At 39.1% G+C, this 22,287-nt stretch overlaps 1 protein-coding gene across 2 annotated transcripts; it reads right to left on the reverse strand.

The window, feature by feature from the left end:
- Nucleotides 1-2,220: 2,220 nt before the first annotated feature.
- On the reverse strand, nt 2,221-21,787 carry trim46b (tripartite motif containing 46b). 2 transcript variants are annotated; one of them, XM_083543472.1, is made up of 12 exons: nt 21,615-21,787; nt 15,333-15,570; nt 14,332-14,482; nt 13,444-13,642; nt 12,812-12,958; nt 11,789-11,884; nt 11,185-11,438; nt 9,686-9,807; nt 9,129-9,467; nt 6,318-6,547; nt 3,570-3,637; nt 2,221-3,339 (listed from the first exon to the last, which is right to left on the reverse strand). In XM_083543472.1, the coding sequence occupies exons 1-12, from the start codon at nt 21,615-21,617 to the stop codon at nt 2,907-2,909; spliced, it is 2,280 nt and encodes a 759-aa protein (XP_083399598.1). In that variant the 5' UTR covers nt 21,618-21,787; the 3' UTR covers nt 2,221-2,906. The 2 variants fall into 2 exon arrangements, with proteins under 2 accessions (XP_083399598.1, XP_083399597.1); XM_083543471.1 differs by lacking the exon at nt 21,615-21,787 and adding an exon at nt 21,336-21,552.
- Between the last annotated feature and the right edge of the window lie 500 nt (nt 21,788-22,287).

A 22,287-nucleotide genomic window follows, 5' to 3' on the forward strand; every position in this document is an offset into this window, starting at 1 on the left:
ACTCCTGGAAAACTGGCAACAGTCTCTCCTTTTATGAATGATGATCTTTAAAATGGTGAAATTTCAATAGTCTGGTGAACTCAATAGAGCGTACTAAATTGAAGAGCAGAAACAGTTGCATCTCAGAGGTCACGGCTGGTATCGTCTCTTCTTGGCGTGATGTAGACACACGGGTGACTGTTCCAGAGCAGCAGACTGACTTTTACTGGTTGCTTTTATATAGATAGTTACACATTAATTGATCATTGACTTATGGAAGTCAGAAGGGTGTAATTACTTTTTTTTCTGCTGCTGAATATCTAAAAGTTAGTTCACTTTTTGGGGAAGAAATGACTACATTGTAAAATCTGTTATATTTTTGTCACTTAAGGTTATTTATTTGTTTACAGAAGTTGGTAAAAATTACACAGTTGGTATTTCGGCCCTAATAAAACTGAAAAAAATTAAATTAAATTAAAGGATTGTATACTTCCTGTGACTGTAAGTGCATGTTCAAGTGGTTCTCTACATGTGAAGTTTCACAATTTAATTCAATGTTATTAATATTGCGCTTTGAACAATTGGCATTGTCCCTAAGCAACTTTAAAAAATATATTATTTTTATATATACATTTAAAATGTATAAATTAGTCCTTAATTTGATCTCTAATAAGTGGCCATAGGCAACTAGCATGGAAAAAAAGATGGCACGAGGAAGAAACCTTCAAAGGAACCAGACTTGAATGGGTGACACAATGTTCATTTATTATATTTCCATAATTTTTGGGTTATTTGCTGTTCACCAATGGACAATTGAATATAAAACACTTTATGTCAATTGCTGCCCTCAGCCACATTTTAGCAGTTTATAAGAATTTATACTGTTAGTATACTAGACTTTACCCTATTTAGAGATCCAGTGTGTGTGTGATTATATATCTATATCTATATATCTATATCTGTATATATAGAGAAAGAGAGTCTAGTTAATATAATACACACGTGTTCTACAAGTTCAATGCCCTTTCACTGCTTAAGCAGTTGCCTAATTTAAAAAGTTTTTTTTTTTCTTTGCACATTTAAAAAAGCCTATATTAGTTTGCGAAAATAAATATTCAGCCATTATATAAAAAACACAGATATATTAAATAACACTGATAATGTCATTGCAGTGATAATGTGCCAGTTCTTAAAGTTTGTTTTGGAAGATTAAGGATCTATGTGACTTTGAAAAGGGTTAAATTGTAATGGACATTTGGGTCAAAAGAATTGGGTCTTTAAATTGCCTTCCGGTGTGATATGTAGACTAGGCAGTGACTATACTGACTCCTGTACACCACTGAAAGTACCTACATGTGCATGTGAACATCAGAATATGACCATGAAGCAACAGAAGAAGGAGGCCACATCTGATGAATCACAGTTCCATTTATCTCATGTGGATGGGTTTGGCCAATGTGCAATGCTCTGATCAATATTCTGCTGGGGAAAACTGGATCCAGACATGCATGTTGATGTTACTTTCACTAGTATCTCCTTCCTAAACATTGTTGCACACCAAAATTGCTCCATCATGGCAAAAATGTTCCTTAGCAACGGTGGTCTTTTTCAGCAGGATAATGCTCTTTGCCACACTGCAAACAATTTTAGGAAGTGTTTGAACAACATGACAAAAAATGTTCAAGATGTTGAATTTTAGTCCTCAAGCTGATATAAAAAGCTCAGACAAACATGTCTGATCCATGGAGGCTCCAACTCACAACTTAAAGGATCTGCTGCTAAAGTCTTGGTGCCAGATATCGGTGCATGTTGAATAAAAGAAACTTGATTAGTGACTTAAAATCATCCTTTGTAGAATTGGAGGAAGGAGGATTAGAGGATAAATAACACAAATCTATATTAGCACACCTCTAGTACTCTAGGTTATATTATAGTTTAGTATACTGCTGTCCCCTATTGTTCAGAGCACTGCAGTGCACATTTCATTACTGCGATCAACACAAGGATTCAAATCTTTCAGATAAAGTCTTTATTTCACATTTTCAACATTTCTTTGTTGAAATCTTTATACTGAGGAGGAGGTAGCATACTCACGTTATACTCTCATACATCCTTTACATATATAAGATTTAGCATTATTTCTGTAACCAGAATGTTACTACTCCATTCTTGTCAGTAAAAAGAAATGAAGGTTTTTTTTTCTCTACACAGCAAATTAAAGTAAGATTGCGCATCTCAGGGAAGTGTGACAGTAACAGCTTTATGTGGCCAGTTATTATTTACAGACAAAAATTTTAATTTCTCTTTTCTTTTCTTTTCTCATAAACATCATAAACATTTAATGCATTACCAGGATGTAAGCTGTACATTCTGATAATAGATATACATGAACCTGTAGCTCTGCCAATTCTCCAGCCAGTAACCAAACATCAACTGTAATGGAATTAAAACTGAAGAGAACAAAACTGACTTTGGCTCTTAGAGTCACCGGAATGACAGATATACATCTAACGCTCAGGTCACATCTGTTAGTAATGAAATTAAAAGTAAAATCTATTTAAAATGACACCAGAAATAAATTATTATCCATACCCTGTAGATGTACAACTAGAGAGAGGAGGCCAGAAATTCTATTTACAGCTATAGTTATATATAGATATAGAATTTATAGGCCACAGATTCATTTAATTCAATGTTTTTTTACTTTCCTCCACAAGCACTGTAAAGCAAAAAAAGCCCTATCAAAAATAGTGTAAAACACACAGATAATAATAATAATAATAATAATAATAATAATAATAACAACAGTTATTCTGAAGTGCATATTTGGTGCAATTAAAAATGCAGTAACTATTTTTAGGTATGAAATATAAAAACAAAATTTACTAAGATGGTCTAGCCTTTGAGATGTCACCGAGATAGCTACCTCAGCTCAGTTTAGTGGCACGGGATTGGATGGTGACTCTTCTGACGGGTGTTTGATCTGCATTACGATTCGCCACCAGCTCCTGTAGCTGCAGAGCCCCTCCTCCAATGAAGCAGAACGCAGGACAGACGGGAGCAGAGCAGTCGACTGGACCCTCCCAGATTGGGCGGAGTGAATGAGCATCATAAAAGGTGACACGGCTCTTCTCGAAGTCCAGACACACACCCAGCCTGGGAGGAAGAGGATAGGTGACGCCGTTTGGCGAGGAGGGGCTGTTGCCGTTAGAGATGTCCCTGTGATTGACCGTTCCATGGTGGGCATTGGCAGAAGCGGGCAGATAAATCTTGCCCATGCCCATAGTGAGGAAAGTGAACGGGGGTAGAGCGTCTGAAGAATCTTCTGCCCCACTGTCATGGCCACTGTCGGGGTCGTAGCTGCACAGGTAAAGAAACAGGTCAATGTTCCGAGTATCTAAAATGAGGTGGCAGAATTTAGGTGGAGTTTAATGAGGAAGTGAGGAATGCTGGGACCTCTTTCTATGGCATCCTGCCTTATTTATCATTTTTTATATATAGTTGGATCACGATGCCATATCTTTTTTTCAACATGTTTCCAGTCAAATATTCTTTTAATTCAAACTTTATTCAAATCTTTGATTTCTCACCGAGGGCTGGCCATGTCCTGTGGCAGATGAAACCATTCCTGAAGCTTTGACTCCAGACCAACACCGACCTTTAAAATACAAATACAGAGAGAGCAACAGAGAAAGACTGGGGCATAAGAAAAAAAAAAAATAACCATACTTTTTAGAACAAGGTCAATTCTTATTTCTTATTTTTAATACGTTTGGGTTTGAGATCCAAAAAGTTTAACTGGACAGTTGACCAAGTTTCACTTTTTATTTCCTGTTAAATATATTAAACAACTTAAAATGTCAATACCCTTTTCTAATGTCATCAAAAATATTGGAACATGAAATAGCTCTGAATGTGTACTCTAGCGCTGAGACCTGGGAAAGCTGTCTATAGGACAGAGGCAAACCATTTGAAAAGCTGATCAGACCAAATAGAAATAGCTCATAGAACAATTTGGAATTTCTTCTTTTTGGTGCCCTGGTCATTACACCGGATCTGTCATGGTCGAGTCAAGTCAAGTTCAAGTTTATTTCTATAGCGTTTTTCACAATGGACATTGTCTCAAAGCAGCTTTACAGAATTTAAAAATTAAAGTGAATGATGTGTTGATTACTGATGAGCAGCCTGGTGGTGACTGAGGCAGGGAAAACCTCCTTAGATGTTATAAAGGAAGAAACCTTGAGAGGAACCAGACTCAAAAGGGAACCCATTCTCATTTGGTTGATATCAAGAGTGAGATTATAAATCCTTAAACATTAGAAAACACTGGAGAGTGAGAATTAACATGAGCACTGGAGTATACAATTATAAGTAATGTCTGTTCTACAGTCTTCTACATTCAGTTGATGTTATGGAACCTGGAGCTACTGAGCAACTCTTAAAATAGCTTAACATCAAAACTCTGGTGAAGGCCTGTCAGAGTCTGTTCCACCTTAGTTGGGAGACTTTAGACTGCTTTTTCAGATGCTCAGGAACTTTTAAACCTGCCCCACAGGGAGCATCTTGCTGGGAAACAACACAGCCTGGTTTGGGAACTGCACCAAGCAGGACACACGGAGTGTCAGCTGAGTGCACCATCCACACTGAGCTCCCTGACCTGCAGTCTGTCTACAGCCAGCATTGATGGACCAAGGCCAGGAAGGCAGTGAAGGACATCATTCATCTAAACAATGGACTCTTCTCTCTGCTGCAGTCAGGGAAGGGCTTCCGCTCACTGATGGCCAACACAGAGAGGATGAGGAGGAGCTTTTCCACAAGCAATTCAGGCCTTCAACCAGAAGAACACTAAGCACTAGAGCTTTGAATCGTATAAACAAAACCCAATACCTACACCTGCTTTATTTTGCACACACACACACACACACACACACACACACACACACACACACACACACACACACACACACACACACACAATATACATACATGTTTACACTGAGAAAATGTATAATTTTAAGGGAAAAATAAGTTGATTTTAAATTTCATGGCATCAACACATCAACACAACTCAAAAACGTTGGGACAAGGCCATGTTTACCACTGTGTGGCGTCCCCTCTTCTTTTTATAACAGTCTCCAAATGTCTGGGGACTGAGGAGACAAGTTGCTCAAGTATAGGAATAGGAATGTTGTCCCATTCTTGTCTAATACAGGCTTCTAGTTGCTCAACTGTCTAAGGTCTTCTTTGTCACATCTTCCTCTTTATGATGCACCAAATGTTTTCTATGGGTGAAAGATCTGGACTGCAGACTGGCCATTTCAGTACCCGGATCCTTCTTCTACGCAGTCGTGATGATGTAATTGATGCAGTATTTGGTCTGGCATTGTCATGTTGGAAAATGCGAGATCTTCCCTAAAAGAGACGACGTCTGGATGGGAGCATATGTTGTTCACACAATATGCTGATAACAACTTGGGTTGTCCTTATCCTCTTTAGTCCGGATGACATGGCATCCCAGTTTTCCAAAAAGAACTTCAAATTTTGATTTGTCTGACCACAGAACAGTTTGGTGATCCTCTGCCCATCTTGACTTCTGAGAGACACTGCCACGCTGAGAGGCTCTTTTTATACCCAATCATGTTGCCAATTGACCTAATAAGTTGCAAATTGGTCCTCCAGCTGTTCCTTATATGTACACTTAACTTTTCCGGCCTCTTATTGCTACCTGTCCCAACTTTTTTGGAATGTGTAGCTCTCATGAAATCCAAAATGAGCCAATATTTGGCATGACATTTCAAAATGTCTCACTTTCAACATTTGATATTTTATCTATATTCTATTGTGAATAAAATATAAGTTTATGAGATTTGTAAATTATTGCATTCCTTTTTTATTCACAATTTGTACAGTTTTTCAACTTTTTTGGACTTGGTTTTATATATATATATATATATATATATATATATATATATATATATATATATATATATATATATATATATATATATATATAATATATATATATATTAAATATATATATATATAGACAGACAGACAGACAGACAGAGAGGTTCAATTTATTTGTTATAGTCATAATAATTCACTCTGTTTCTGCTTTCCAGAAATGGATGTACTGCTTTGTATCTCTTTTCAATTTTTTTTTTACAATTGATTTTATTGCAATTATCTTTTATTGCAGTGGTGGTCAAAAGTGAAAACACCCAGAGCTTTGACATATGGTTCGAATAATTGTATTGTTAAAACAAAACGTTCTACAAACATGTTAAGAAATCAATGTTTCACTCATGCTTCATATTAATTTTTTATGCTGTACTTGCCTTGACTAAGTATGAGCCAGGCTCCACTGAGCATGCCCAGTAGTGACGGCCTTGTGTGATGGCCACGTCACCCACCAGCAGGTCGGCGGTCAGGTGACAGGAAGTTAGGGCTCGGTCGGCTGCCTGCAGAAGAGAGAGGCCTGGCACACTGCGGGCACAGCGCTGCTCTTTACTCACTACTAGTCTATCCGCATGTAGACCCCATCGCGAATCCAAATAGAAATTCAGTACTGATGGGGGAGTAAAAGAGGAGAGGAGAGGAAAAGGGATGCAATTGGGAATAAGTTGCAAGAGAAAAAGTGGTCAGCAAAGGGAGGTAAAGGAGGGAAAAAAAGGACAGAAAAAGCAGTGGAATTAAGGAAAGGATTGGAATTGAGATAAGAAAGACAAGATTACTTGCCTCATTATAAGAAGGGGCAAAAGGACAAGGCAGAAGGGCTATCAGAAAAACAGCCAGACAAAATTAGCATGGAACAAATGGGATACACACAAACAGACTACAAATATTCTGAAAATATTCAGCAACAGGATTTTTTAGCAGGTGATTAAAAGCAAGGCAGCTCTTGGGAGATTTCAATTCAGGGGCAAAAGAAATGCACTACATACATGCATTTATGAAACCTTGATTTATCTGAATATTTGACAGCACAGGTCATGCTTACTTTTGTTATCTGTTGTTTTCCATAACAAAATTTCATCACAACAAGGTTCTGAGGAAATGAGACAACTTGGCAGATGTGGTTAAGACACAAAGAGAGAAGAAAAAAGCGAACGTAAACCACTGAGAGGAAAAATGGAAGAAAAAAAACAGAAAGACCAACTTAAAAGATGGATAAGGGATGGATGGGGTGGGGGTGGTATACAGAGGTTCAGCAGAAAGCATAACAAAGTGGACAGAGGAATGGGGATGGGAAAAAAAGAGAGAAAAGATAAAATAGAATGAGTGAGAATCACTTCATGGGTGAACAGTGAAACAGAGCACTTGCCACACAGGATGTATGTGTGTACGTTAAGTCAGTGTGTGGCTCTCCAACCTGAAATCGTGTGAAAAAATACATTTAATAATGTTAATAATAATAATAATAATAATAATTATAATAAAATAAACAATGAAAATGGTACTTAAAACATGCAGAAGTGCATATTAATGATAAAAACTTTGGCTCCAAATGAACTATGAATGAAATGAGTGTGTGATCTAATGTGTGTGATTATCAAATTACTGGGTATAAAATAAGTTTCTAGAATAATAAAGCTGAAAACCACAAAACCTCAACACAATCAGTGATCTGAGCTCATAGGGTACAATATCTGGTGATGGTGGAGCTGTGAAGCAGCATCGTTGTGCCCCTGAATCAGAACATCTGCCTGGATATACAGTATTTATTTTGACACTGGCATCACTAGAGTCATGTGGCTTTAAAAACCGTCACTTTATATTAGGGGTGTAACGGTACACAGAATTCACGGTTCGGTATGTACCTCGGTTTTCAAGTCACGGTTCAATTTCAGTACAGTTAGGGGGAAGAAATGAAAAACAGAAAACTGCATGTTTTTAACACTTTTAAAAACACTATTATTATTAACAATTTTGAACAGTTTGCATTTCTTGAACAACTTGTAGTTGCTTGATTAAATAATATATAAATGACTATATTATATATAATATAATATTAAATATTATACAATAGTATATACATTTTAGATTTATACAAATAAAATAGAATCAAATTAATGCAATTATTGTTTTTATTATATTAATTACACAGTAATCAATTACATTTAAATAAAATAAATAAAAAAAATAAATTAATGTAAAAATTTTACATTTGTTAGACCCCATTTGGGTAATACAGGTGTGTGTATAAGTGAGCTTGTGTGTGTGTGTATGTTCTACATTTTATATTTAATTTTCTAAAAAATATGATCTACTTAACTGTTCAACTTATTTCAGCATACTTTACCAAATGTCTTCATTCCTTCCATCGATCATTCATTAAATCCCTCAACATGCAGAATTGTCAGGATTTTCTCTTTTAAAGAAAGAATAAAATGTTAAAGAATCAATAGCGTTAGCATTAGCCGCTACCTGGCTAGCGGCTAACGCTAATGCTATGGATTCTTTAGCGTTTTTTTTATGCGTGCGCAAAACAAACCGTATTTCCGGTACAACGTGAGTAGCCACAGTGACACTGCGCAAACTCTAGTTTCTTTTTTTACACCCCTGGCATTGTTGTGTATGTTTTCAAGTTTAATAATAATAATAAAAAATGCGCTTTTGCACATTACTGTATAATTAGAGTATACAGTAGGGTTACTGGTCGGTGCTATTTTGTGTTTAGTGTATCTGACCCACACTGGCTTGTTGTTGTCTGTTGTTGCCTGCAATGTTTGCACTCGGTTTCACTCGATGCACTTTATGTGGCAAAGACACTTAGTCCCTGCTCTGTGTTCTGTGTAGCCTTATGTTGTGTGTTCTAGCTTTATGTTGTTTTATGTAGCACCGGGGTTCTGGAGGAACGTTGTCTCATTTCACTGTGTACTGCGTCAGCTATATATGGTAGAAATGACAATAAAAGCAGACACTAAAACAGTGCGGTCTGCCACTTAATACATTCCTGAGGGAATTCAGATTGTAACTTTTTATCTTCCGCAAGTAAAAATGATTGCATTCGGTACACGTGTGTACCAAACCGGAAGCCCTGTACCGAAAATTCCAATACGATTATGTGTACCGTTCCACCTCTACTTTATATCCATCATATGTTTTAAGGTGTAGTTTATCCTATTGGAAACATGTGGTTTGTTTACCTGGAGCTGGTGGAGTGTGCAAGTACACTTCTTCGCTGTACTCTCCAAAGCCGGCTTTATTGCAGCCCCTCACTCGGAGAACGTAGACGCTGTCCATCTCCAGCCTATTGATGACGGCACTGGTCCCGCTCACCTCGTCCAATCGTTGCCACCCCCAGCGGGCTCCAGCCAATCCGCCGCGGAGGCCAGCTCTCGCCCCGCCCCCTGGCACCACACCCCGGCGACGGTATTCCACAGAGAAGTGCCAGGCAGGGGAGGACTCCTGCGGCAGTCGCCAGCACAGGAAGAGTTGATCATAGGCTAGTGTGCGCTGGGTGTCAATCACAGGGGCTAAAGGCGCTGATGAAATCAAGAAGGTCAGGTTTGGATTAGGTCTTACTGTCATAACTAAAATTAAAAATGCCAAATATACTTAATGTTTGTCAAAGTCTTTTTTTGTGACCCTATATTTCACCTGAGGATAAGGGAAAGATCTCTAACAAAAGTGAATTATATCAGCCTTGTTTTTACTGTTCTGAATCTTTGGTCAAATTACAGGCATCTGGTTTGATTCCCACCTTGAATAAAGTTTAGATCAGTGAGAAGTTTAAGCTCTCTGGAGACATCCAGTTGAAAGTGTCGGAAAGAGGGATCAGCAGAGAGAGAGAAACTCTGCAAGGAATCGATTGACTGGGCCAGCCTGTAGGACAGAGAGGGAAAAAGAGAGAGAGAGAGAGAGAGAGAGAGAGAGAGAGAGAGAGAGAGAGAGAGAGAGAGAGAGAGAGAGAGAGAAAGAGAGAGTATGTGAGTATAAACATAAATAATATGTTTGAATATTCTTACAGAATAGAAATACAGAAAAATAGAAAATCAGGAAAAAAACATACCTGTATAGCTTTTTTTTTGCGCTTCAGACAGTATATTAGATTCAAATCAGTTTTATTTGTATAGCGCTTTTCACAATGGATATTTTTCTGAAGCGGCTTTACACAGATAAATTGGTTAAGAAATATAAATGTATATCTTTACATTACCCCTATTTGTTTGGCCCTAATGAGCAAGCCAGTATAGAGTTCTGACCTCAACCCTACTGAACAGTTTTGGGATGAATTAAAACACCGACTGCAAGACTGTGGTTTTTTGTATGATGACTGTCAAACCAAGAACCAATAGGAGCTCTGAGCCTGATGACACATTTAGCGCGACAACTCAGGGAAAATGTCTCAACAAGTCAGTGAACAGTTTAGCAAGACGAGAAACTTATTGAGTACTGGAGGGAAAAGGAGTATAATGTTTGTATCACTGTTTTTTCATGGCACGGCTAAAAAGGAAGTGGTTTGAGGAGAAAGAAAATTTTGGGTACCTTGTTTTTCTGTTTTTGTTATTAAGGCATGTGATAGTGTAGAGTTTCTAAATTGAACTGAATTAATAAACAAAATTAATGCTAGATATTGTGTAGGGAACGAGAGAACACGGGTCTGAACAAGTCACGGATTGATGACACAAAAGAGTCTTTTTCTTGTGTGCGTCAGTTTTTGACTGTTGTACTGTCTGACATTATGACAACTGAGATCCTACCGTGTGACATGGGGATCATGTTACACATGACAGTCTGACAAGCAACAATCGCAAATAACTATTAAACACCGCACACTGAGCATTAGACCTGCTTGTTCTGGTAGCCTGCACAGAATTGGTACACATCCGAGGACATGTGATGTTCCCAATGTTCTCACTGTCCCAAATCACAAATTCTTCTCGAGGTATGTCATTAAATGGCAGGCATCCCAATTTAAGTCCTTGCCCTAAAACCATGAGTGTTTTTCAAGTTGAATCCAGACAGACTCTGACTGCATAAAGAAACATTTGAACTGTTGACTCCTGGGTGCCTCCACCTATGTGCAGCCACCCAGAACACATTCCTTCCTCTCTCAAATCACAGCACATCACATTGCATATCATTTTTAAAAACATCAAAGCAGGTTGCACAGCTCAACTGTCTTATTCACTCAGAATGCCAGACACCCCAAATCCACTACCCATTTCTATTTTAAATAATTCTAAGTGTGTACTGTACCTGTTATATGTTTGCCTGGCTGCATGTACAAAGCAAGCTGGATCGGTCTCTTTCAGCAGCTCCTGGGTAAATGCCATCAGGCCTGCATGTTCCAACAAGCTGCGCCTCTCTGCTACCTGACTGGCCAAAGCCTCACTCCGCCTCTGGCGGGAATTTTCCAGGGCCTGATCCAGGATGACCTGCCTCTCTGAAAGCAGAGCCGTCAACTCTCTGACACACTGAGAGAGCTGTTCACGGGCTGCTACGCTGTTGACCTACACACACACACACACACACACACACACACACACACACACACACACACACACACACACACACACACACACACACACACACACACACACACACACACACACACACACACACACACACACACACACACACATATTTAGAGTGCAATGCTTGAACTTCACCAGAAAAGTCATCTGCACTAATTTCCTTACTATTTATTACTTCCCCAAACTGACTGCGTTTTTAGAGATAGGACAATACTTTTAGAAAACTGGACTCCCGTTTTTGTACAGTTAGAAGACATGCCATTAAGGAGCAGAAGAAAACTCTAAACATGTGCCCTGCTGTTTGGTAATACTACAGGGAGCAGTACCTCAGTCTGGGTGACGGCATTCTCCAGTTGGGTGATTTGAGTCAGTACTGTAGCCTGATTGGACAGGATGTAGTGGAGCTCCTTGCTGATTTTCTCCTACAAAAAACCCAAACAAAGCAGATTCTAACAAATTCAATAAAATAATAAACACTATTCATAATGCAGGTAAGTTGTGTGTGACAAAGGAAACCAATAAAAACAGAATTGCACCAGTTAGTTGCTAATGGTTCCCTGAAATAAAGTCTGTGTAAAAAAAGTGTGTATAAATAATCTGATAGCTGTACTTTAAACATATTGTTTTTCCTCAAGATGGTACTCACACGCTATACTGTACAGACGCACAAAGGAAATAAAAGTACTGGAATCACACAACAGAGTTCAGAATAACAGTTAACAGCTTGCTGTTTGGAGCACAATAAACATTTCTGAACATTGATTACTTTAGATATAGGAGATAAAGAGCTGCTTCACAGTCAGCATTCCAGTTCATCAATTCAAAGGTGATAAGTGGGATTGAGATGTGGAGGACTCTCAAGGTCAAACCGTACCTTGGCAAAACATGTGCACAGTAGTATTGCCATTTTCAGTGAAATAGAAATTATTATATTACAGAATATAAAGCAATTGTAAACAATTTGTCTCTTTGTGTCAGCAGAACCACATAAGGGTGTTATGGTCATTTACCCTTTGGCCTTATATTATTAGCCGATGTTATAATTATTATAATGTCGCTGTACAGATGTGGTCATTTTGTTAATTACAACCAGTTTACTGCATGACTGTGGTTCTGTTGCACCATAAATTACACTAATCCTAAATCTTCCCTTCCCTTCTTCAAGTACTACACTGACACTCTCATACAAATCAGCGGCTACATTTATATCACAACCTAAAGTTTAAGCCTAACTGTACATTATTTTTTATTCTAAACAGTCTTTTTTTTTTTTTTTTTAAACACTTGCTTGCTCACTCATCATTTATCAAGTCTGGTCAATATGCTACCATTTAAACAAATGACAGTACCTTGAGTGCCTGGTACGCCTGGCTGACCGGCACAATTTTGTGACCTGTGTGAGCGCGACGCAGCTTACAGAGGGAGCAGAGGAGCCTTTGACATGTCCGACAGTAGAACTGCAACTTTTCCTGGTCGTGCTCTGTACATGTCAACACCTAGAACGAGGAAGACAGAAGGAGAGGGAGAGGGAGAGAGAGAGAGAGAGAGAGAGAGAGAGAGAGAGAGAGAGAGAGAGAGAGAGAGAGAGAGAGAGAGAGAATCCACTTTGGGACAATGTCCACTGTTAAAAGTGCTATACAAATAAAACTAAATAAAATTGAATTGAATTAAATTGAACTGACTATGAATAAAGCTGGTTTAATGCTTTAAAGCTACAGTGTTGACTTTGGCTTGATTAGATAGTAGGGGCTTTTAGATTTAGGTAAGATGGAGTGATGGAAAGTGGAGGATTAAAAGCATTTTGGGTTTCAAAATTATTATATTAGTTGTATACATATATTAGTTGTGGTATGATTGCCTCAGAAGCAGAGTGGGGTTAAAAAAATGAACAATTTATGAATTGACCAAACAATAAAACAGTTCTATACCAAGTAAAAGGTTTTTCTTTATCTGTTTGGGTTGCATTGAGATGAATACTCACCTTGGGTCTAAAGTTGAGTGTGGGCTGTACGTGTTCGTGCTGGGCACGTGGAGTACCCCATGGGTGGTAGAGCTTAAAGCACTCGTTACAGAAACTTGCCCTGCAGTCTGCACAGCCTTTTGTGGCCTCCATGTTCTGAGGGGACTTACAGAACTGACACATCACTGCCACACTGCCCAGACTTACTGTGTGCCTATACCTGAGAGACAATCAACCAATCAGATTCAGCCAAACAGTGTGTGACCTACTGGGTCATCACATAAAAGTATCGCTCCAAACAGCAAACAAAGGATGAATAAAAACTAAACACAATGCTAATTTAAATATAAACAGTACTTTAAAGCAACTCTGAGATTTCTTATTCAAACTGTATGAACACAATGTATATGGTATATTCTCCCATTAATTTCTATGAATAATTTTCAATAAGGGTTCTCTTACTAAAAAAAAAAATAAAAAAGTGATGTAAATGTACAAATCAGAAAACACAATGACAATTCTGACAAACCTCAAAAGTGTCAATGGATTTGTCATCTGTCATTCAAGATATACAGGAAGTAAACAAGAGAAAGTCTGCATGTGTGTTTAAAAGTGTAAAAATATTTAAAGTGCACTATTGGAAAAAATTGGTTTAAAGTAAAGCAGAACTCCACACATGTACAAGAAACATAAGTATCAGATACGATACACAATTTCCTACTTCCTGTGTATCATGAATGACAGATGTCATGTCCAATAAGTAATCTTTCACAAAATATATCTACATTTTCCGGTTTTTTATTCTGTTTTGCACTTCTTGACCACCATAAAAACACCAGACCAGAAAATTACTGTTAATAATAATAATAATAATAATAATAATTAAAAAAAAAATTCAAACCTTCTTACCTCTCCACTATGCGCTCCAGTGTGAGGTTCCTCATACAGTCCACCAGTCCTCTCTCACCCAGTTCCACATCTCGACCACAGGGCACACAAGGGAACAGCATCATCTGGGATGGGCCCTCCTTGCGTCTGCGCCCTGGATATGTCCCAAAGCCTGCAAAGGCACACAGATGATAATTTATTTCCCCCTTGACAATGAAACTTTGTGTGTTTAATAATAATTGGGATAATTTCCCTAATTACACAAATCCTTACAAACAGTAATTATAGTACAGAAATTCTAAACATGGCAACAAGGAAACGGAAACTTTTTTAACGACATAAAATATATAACAATAAAATAGTGTCCTCATTTTTTGCTTTTGCGCACACCTGACTGCACACATGTAATTCCAGAACTTCTTAGAAGTGTAAAAATGTTTGTGTGGATGTAGTTCCTTTTCTCCTTTGCATTGAATGTAAATTTGTAGCACGTTGTGAAGTGACAAGATGTTTGCTTGCCCAAGTTAACAATAAAGCACCAATATGTCACCTGGTGCTCTAACGCGAGTTACAATCGATACAGGATACAACAGAGCAGGAGTGGCAGCTGGGTCATACTGGGATTTTAACTCATTACTTTCCAGCTCAGTAGCCCATTGACTTAACCACCAGTGTTTCTGCAGGTTTCACCAAGCCAAATAACAGAAAGCTGATTGGCTGTTGCATGTTGGTCTTATTTGTAATCATAATTAAATTTGGACAAGCAAAAGAAATACAACACCACAGAAACACAAATAAAAACCTTATAAAGTAAATTATAAAGTCATTTTAATGAGCATTAGATGTAGCTTTACATGGACATTGGAAAATTTAGACATGTTTAAAATTAAAACATAAAATTAAATGTGAAAAAAAAGTGAATTTAAAACTTTTTAAGGCCTAAAATTAGACTTTTTTAAAACCCTGCAGAAACCCTTTTGTAGTCTAAATATTTCAGCCCTACAACATAAACTCACACTTACCAGGACGTAATGGACGATCTACAGCGCGGTGGGCCTGGCGTGGCGAGCGTGTGTTTGGTGTGGAAGCAGGAGAGCGGGGCTCCGGGGGCAGCTCGGGCTGGGGATAGCCGCTCTGCACCAACACCTCAGATGCACACATCAAACACACACTGTGATGGCATGGCAACACCACCGGCTGCTTCACGATGTCCTTACACACTGGGCACTGGAGTTCCCGCTCCATGCTCTTCATGTTCGCCTGGAAACCAGAGGGTGAGAAAGAGAGAGCGAGAGAGAGAGAGAGAGAGAGAGAGAGAGAGAGAGAGAGAGAAAGAGAAGGATTTAGTCAGAACTAAGACTAAAACATTTCCAGCAAAATTCTAGAAATAAATGTAAAGACAATAAGGACAAAAATAATTAGAATCAAATGTAAAAAATAATGATCATCATGTAGAAGCAGGACTCATGGTATTAAAAACTCTCCTGTCAAAGCAGTGTCTAACAAAGTCATATTTTAAGTCAGTTCTGTGTATATGGAAACAGCAGCATACACTGATCATCCAGATGATTGGAATTCATTACCATCTGTTGGACGCTGATCATGTTCTTTAACAGAAAAAAGATTTGCTTTACTTCAGATGTTCCTGACGTTACATAAGGTTACTAAATATCACTGAATATTTCAGGACTTCTCCTTCCTTTGGTTTAACCACCACAAAGCATCAACCGTATTGATAATAACATTGATTATCTCTTCATCATGGAACCTGTTAGTGAGAAATATCAGACAGCAAGTGAACATTTTTAAAAATGGGGAAACGTAAGGATTTAAATAATGATGAAATGTGATGTCTAGACGACTGCGCATCTCCAAAACTGCAGCTCTTGTGGGGTGTTTCCCATTCTGCAGTAGTCAGTGGGCCAAGGAAGGAACAGTGGGCGGCCGAGGCCCATTGATGCACGTGGACAATGAAGGCAGGTCCGTGTGGTCCGTTCCAACAATAGAGCTCCTGTAGCTCAAACTGCTGAAGAAGTTCATGCTTTATGTGTCAGGACTGTTTTGGCAAAACTACAAACTCAGCAGCTTCACCTGTTTTTGAAGAATCCTATGTCCAAAGGTTATAGGAATAAATATGTTTTATATGTGCAGCAGCAATTTATGGCAAAATTTATGTTAATTCAGTGACACTGTCATTTCTATAACCACAAAAACAAGATAAATTAAAAAATACATTAATTTCTAAATTATGTTTGCTGAATATTATATGCGTCAGGAATAGAAAGTCATGAGCCCAGGAGCCTGGGACAAGTAGATTTTCACAGTGCCTGAGCAATTACTTCTTGTAGTCACACAGAAGAAACTTTGACCTTTACAATTTATTGTTTTTTTCTCTCCATATTAGAATATATCACAGATAATCAAAACAATGCATCCTAAAAAGATGAAAATACAGACACCAATAAGCAGAAATTTGTCAGAAATGTTCACAGGCCCTGATTTCAAACAAGGAATTTCACAAAAGGGCATTTTCTTTTTCACTTTACTGGCACAAGCTTAGCTTACAGAATAATTACATATATTAACATAAAACTGTCTCTTTTGCACTTCACATTTAATGCTTCTTGCCGTTTTCCACTTCTGAACAGTGGTGGGCCGTACATTTCACACCTAGGCCTTCAGTCATGCCCTACCTGAATCAATCCACCTCTTAAGACCCTTATTATGACAAAAATTTATAAAAAAAAAAATTATTTTGCCTTGTTGCTTCGTTTAGTTTATTTAAGTACACACGGAGCACTGCGTTTCCCACTGACCATTATTACTGAAGCACCAGAGACGCTGCACATTAAATAAAAAGTTTGGATAATTCCGAGGTTTTTTTCCTTGCAATTTTGTCTTTTTTCTTGCACCCCCTCTGTAGTGCCAGAAAGCATTACACATTAAAAAATTTAATCGGCTACAATCAATAGAATCGTATGATATCAAACTAAGCCTCCAATCCCTGGAGAGAACCCTGTCGAACAATCAACTCTGGAGGAGACGGAACGGATTTCAGCACTAAAAACATCACTTTTCTGCTACTCTAAAAAGCAGGTTTTCAGCTAACGATCCTGCATCAGTGTGGAAAGGCCTGCAATATATCACAAACTACAGGAGACCACCCCTCCCCTTTGAAGCAAACAAACACCTGGCTGATGACCTCAACACCTTCCACTGCAGGTTCGAGAACAATATCTTCACACCACTTAACCAACTCAGCCAACTGTCTGACCCATCACACCTCCTGCTTTTTAACTCTCCACAATCATCCCGGCCCCCAAGAAACCCTCTATTACTGGAGTGAATGAGTTCAGGCCTATCGCTCTGACATCTGTCATCATGAAGACTTTTGAGAAGCTGGTATTGGCCCCCCTATAGAAGGTGACAGCTCAGCTGCTGGATCCCCTACAGTTGCACTACATTCTGCAACACCATGACCCAGGAACATATGCCTGGATTCTTTTCGTCGACTTCAGTTCGGCTTTCAATACAATAATTACAGAAATTCTCCACTCCAAACTCCTAAACCTCACTATATCCCCTGCCATCTATCAGCGGATCACCAGCTTCTCGACAGGCAAGAAACAACAGGTGAGACTGGGAGGTATTACCTCCGGTATTCGGACAGTCAGCAGTGGTGCTCTCAGGGATGTGTCCTCGCCCCATTACTATTCTCACTCTATACGAACGACTGCACTGCAAGTGAGCCAGCTGTTAAACACCTGAAATTTGCAGATGACACCACGCTGATCGGACTCATCCAAGATGGCGAGTCTGCATATGAGCAGGAGGTGAAGCAGCTGGTGCTATAGTGCAGTCAGAACAGCCTAGAGCAAAACACACTAAATACTTTGGAGATGATAGTGGACTTTAGGAAAGACCTTTCAACACTACTCCCCCTCACAATATCCAATAGCCCCATGTCATCTGTGGAGAACTTCAAGTTTCTGGGCACTACCATTTCCCAAGACTTGAAATAGGAGTCTAACAAACTCCATTCTCAAAAAGGCCCAGCAGAGGATGTATTTTCTACGCCAATTTAGGAAGTGCGGCCTGCCACAGGAGCTGTTGATGCAGTTCTACACTGCAGTCATTGAATCAGTCCTGTGCACATCCATCACCATCTGGTGTGGAGCTGCAACAAAACAGGACAGGAACAGAGAACACACAACACACTGCAACACACAGTTAAAACAGCAGAAAAAAATCACTACTGAACCATCGCACCCTGGACACAACATTTCAGCTCCTCCCTTCTGGCAGGCGCTAGAGAACTTTGAACTCAGTCAATCAGCCTAATTAACAACTGACCATAATTATATTCCCTGCTTCCTATCATATCTATAGGTACTGCACTATCAGAACTGTCAGTCATTACATTATCTGTATATGTTACACACACTATGGCTGTTGTATATTGTATAAAGTCCTAAATATGGTTCATTTGCACTACCATTAACACTCACACTTTATGTACATCACTGATCTGTCATATAATCTGTATCCCTATTTAATACTCATACTGTCTATATTGTCTCACATTGTCTTTATTGTCTTGTGTAGTCTGTTTTTGTCTTGTCTGTTTTGTCTCGTATAGTCTAAGCTGAATGTATAGTTTTATTTATGTCTGTACTTTGAGAGTCACTAACAGCTGAAAACAAATTCCTTGTGTGTGTCAACACACTTGGCCAATAAACCTGATTCTAATTCTGAGGGTATTAATGGATAGATTATTTGGGGGTAAAAAGTCTATAGACAGGTGTTGTACTATATATAATTTAATTGTGTATTATATGAAATGGTGGGTCAAATGTTCAAATCAATTCACATAGTTAAAAAGCAGACAAGCAAACAGCTCTAATCATACGATACACCAATCAGTCATGAAATTAAAACCCCTGCCTAATTTGTGTAGGTCCCACTTTTGCCACCAAAACAGCCGTCTGACCTATTAAGTCATATTTTCCAGACATACACATCAATGAGATGTGGGTGCGCTTGACTGGAGGTTGACCGGTTGTGAAATATACCGAAAGCTGGGTTGGATCGTACTGTCGGTAACCAATTAATCAACCGATCGTTTAAAAAATGAATACTAAATAAATAAAAAAAAACATAACACTTCATGTAAAATAGTACTGAACTTTATTAAAAAAAATACAAATAAAAAAACATTGGATTAAGAAAATTAACTAAATGAAATAAATATGATTATATTAATTAATAAATATAACCATATAACATAAATATAATAGCGCACTCTCTGTGCAATTCGCAGTCTCACGAGTAAAAACAAACAGCACATGGCGTCAGTGATTCGGCTCTAGAGGTCGCTCTCGTAATAACAGCCGACAGGGAGCCAGAAAAACTATTGATATGGATTTTGCCAATAGTTCCAGCAATCAACTATTGGTTTCGATTAAATGGCAAAACCAATTAATCGGTCAACCTCTACCCATGACACTGTTGCTGGTTTTTCCGGAACATATAACATGTATAACAGGTCCATTCAACAAGCCCTTCCAGAGTGACTCAGGTACTCACACTTCTCTAAATTATTTTGTCTCCAGATATACAAGACAATAGAGAATTTTTAAACCTGTGTAAATACACCTTATTATTGTAGAATTCACTTAATGCTGGGTCTATAATATAATTACTAGGACAAGCATATTTAACCAGCAGTTCAAATAAGGACCCAGCAAAGCATTTCACTGGTGTCAAACAAATTCTGGGTTTGGGAAAAGAAATACTGTAGTTTATTCAAATTCTCAACAACAATTTTCAACCAACATGCCTTTTGTAGAAAAACCTATTTCATTTATATCAGTTATTACACTAAAAGTAGATTATGAAACCGCTAGCTACAGGTTTTAAGATTGAGATTGGGTCCGAATAGTGAGGGTTTTCACAAACTTACCCGATTATGGGTGTGCATATGTGTTTATCCGTTCTGTCTCAAATTTAAACAGTTCAGAGTCTCTGGTGTTTGTTGTGATTAAGTTTTATTGCTGGCTTTCCCTTACAGGCAAGGAATGGATGTAACAGGACAAGGTATAGAACTTAAATTATTGCTGCAAATCAATACCTGACAATGGATCATTAGCCATGCTGAAACATTTCTATACTGATAGGAGCTTTATTAGGAGGAGCGCGTCCTAGGAGGCCATGTGTATTCTATTGGATAAAGCAATGCATTTAGACTTTCAGGCTCAATTCCTCTTAAAGCATTTGTCAGAATTGGATGTCTTTATACTACTAGTACTGTATAATAAGGGAGGAAAGTCATTGCTCTGGAAGGTCGGGCTGCAACTCTTGGGCTCTCGAGCAAGGCCCTTAACTCTCTCAGCTCCCGAGACACTGTATCATGGCTGACTGTAATGTACTTTATTGATTCCACAGTGAAATTCGTATATGTAAAAGGCTGGGGTCAGAGCACAGGGTCAGCTATGATACAGCGCCCCTGGAGCACAGAGGGTTAAGGGCCTTGCTCAAGAGCTTCAAGTGTGGCAGCTTGGCAATACCAGGGCTTGAACCTTCAACCTTCTACTCCTTAACCATTGAGATATCACCTCCTTTAAGCAAGGCCCTCAACCCTCTCTGCTCCAGGGGTGCTGTATCATGGCTGACTCTACGCTCTGACCCGGGCTTCCTAACAATCTGGGATCAGCAGAGAGAATTTCACTATGATCTAATGTACATGTGACACATAAACATGTTACTACTATAACATACTGCATGCACATTTCAGATCCCACATGGAATCCAGTCCCAGAGTTTTCTCTGTCATTCACCAATGTCATCCCAGCAAGGCTCTGCGTCACCACCACCCCTCTCACTCCACACGCGAATAAATCCCCGGCTTTTTCCACACCATGCTTCATCAGAACGATCAGGATGATCATGCTTAAAGTATTGCGTCTTTGAGTTAATTCTCTAAAGCGTTAATACAGAGTGCCTGCATCAGTGAGCACTGCGCTTACCTTCACCTGGGATCTGGGCGCCATGATGGATCCGTATCCACCCCCTCTCCCCTCCCTACCGTTACCGGAGCTCGCTATATGGACATGTTCAGCATGGCCGACGTTATATCAGTGCTAGAAGAGCAAAACTATACGGTACTTTTTTACGCTTTAATGTTGCCATGTAAAGATATTACAAGTTTCCCCATGAGGAAGCCACATCACACTGCACCTATATTCCAATCACCTGTGCCACGCTATAAAGCAGGAAACGTGCACGAATACACGCCAAGTCGTTACCATTTCTGTGCGTTCCAGGGTGCAGTCCTCAAAGGGGTTCACAGAAATCAGCACATCCTTCCACACCCTCGGCTCCTTCACACTGCAGGAGAATGTGGGTTAGTGGGATGCCGGTGTCGTCAGTGCGCCTCTGTGAAGCCTGTTGGTTTTTTCCCTTCACCCCTCCACCCTCCACCCCCTCCTTCCCCGCCTCTGTGCGACATCCCCGCAGCGTGCCGGCATCCCGTTTCCATAGCAACGAGCATCCTCTCACCTACCCGCAGAGCGCATGCGCAGTCCTCTTTAAAACGGAATCTAAAATAGTGATGTCATCGCTTATTTTTAAAACACGTGCAATTGTCCGCGTTTCTGAGCATATTTAAAGCGAGGAATCTTGCCATAAACTTTTGGAAGGTGTGTGCGTGCGTGCGTGCGCGTGTACGTTTATCCAATCATATTTCTGCCATTACATCACGTGTTGCCGGGGTCTACCAAGGGCCATCTATCATGCATACTATAATGTCAGCATTTTCATTTGCTCAGAATGCGCACTAGTCAGTGTTTGCAAACCGCATCTGTAGCAACCAGCAAAAGCTTAAATATATTTGTATGGGATTTAATAGCTGTTTTTTTTTTTATCCCACATTGGCTGACAGAGGAGAAGAAATTGATTCAAACCTTTCAAAAAAGCTGG

The sequence above is a fragment of the Silurus aristotelis genome, assembly GCF_946808225.1.
Source record: "Silurus aristotelis genome assembly, chromosome: 6".
NCBI classification, from domain to species: domain Eukaryota; kingdom Metazoa; phylum Chordata; class Actinopteri; order Siluriformes; family Siluridae; genus Silurus; species Silurus aristotelis.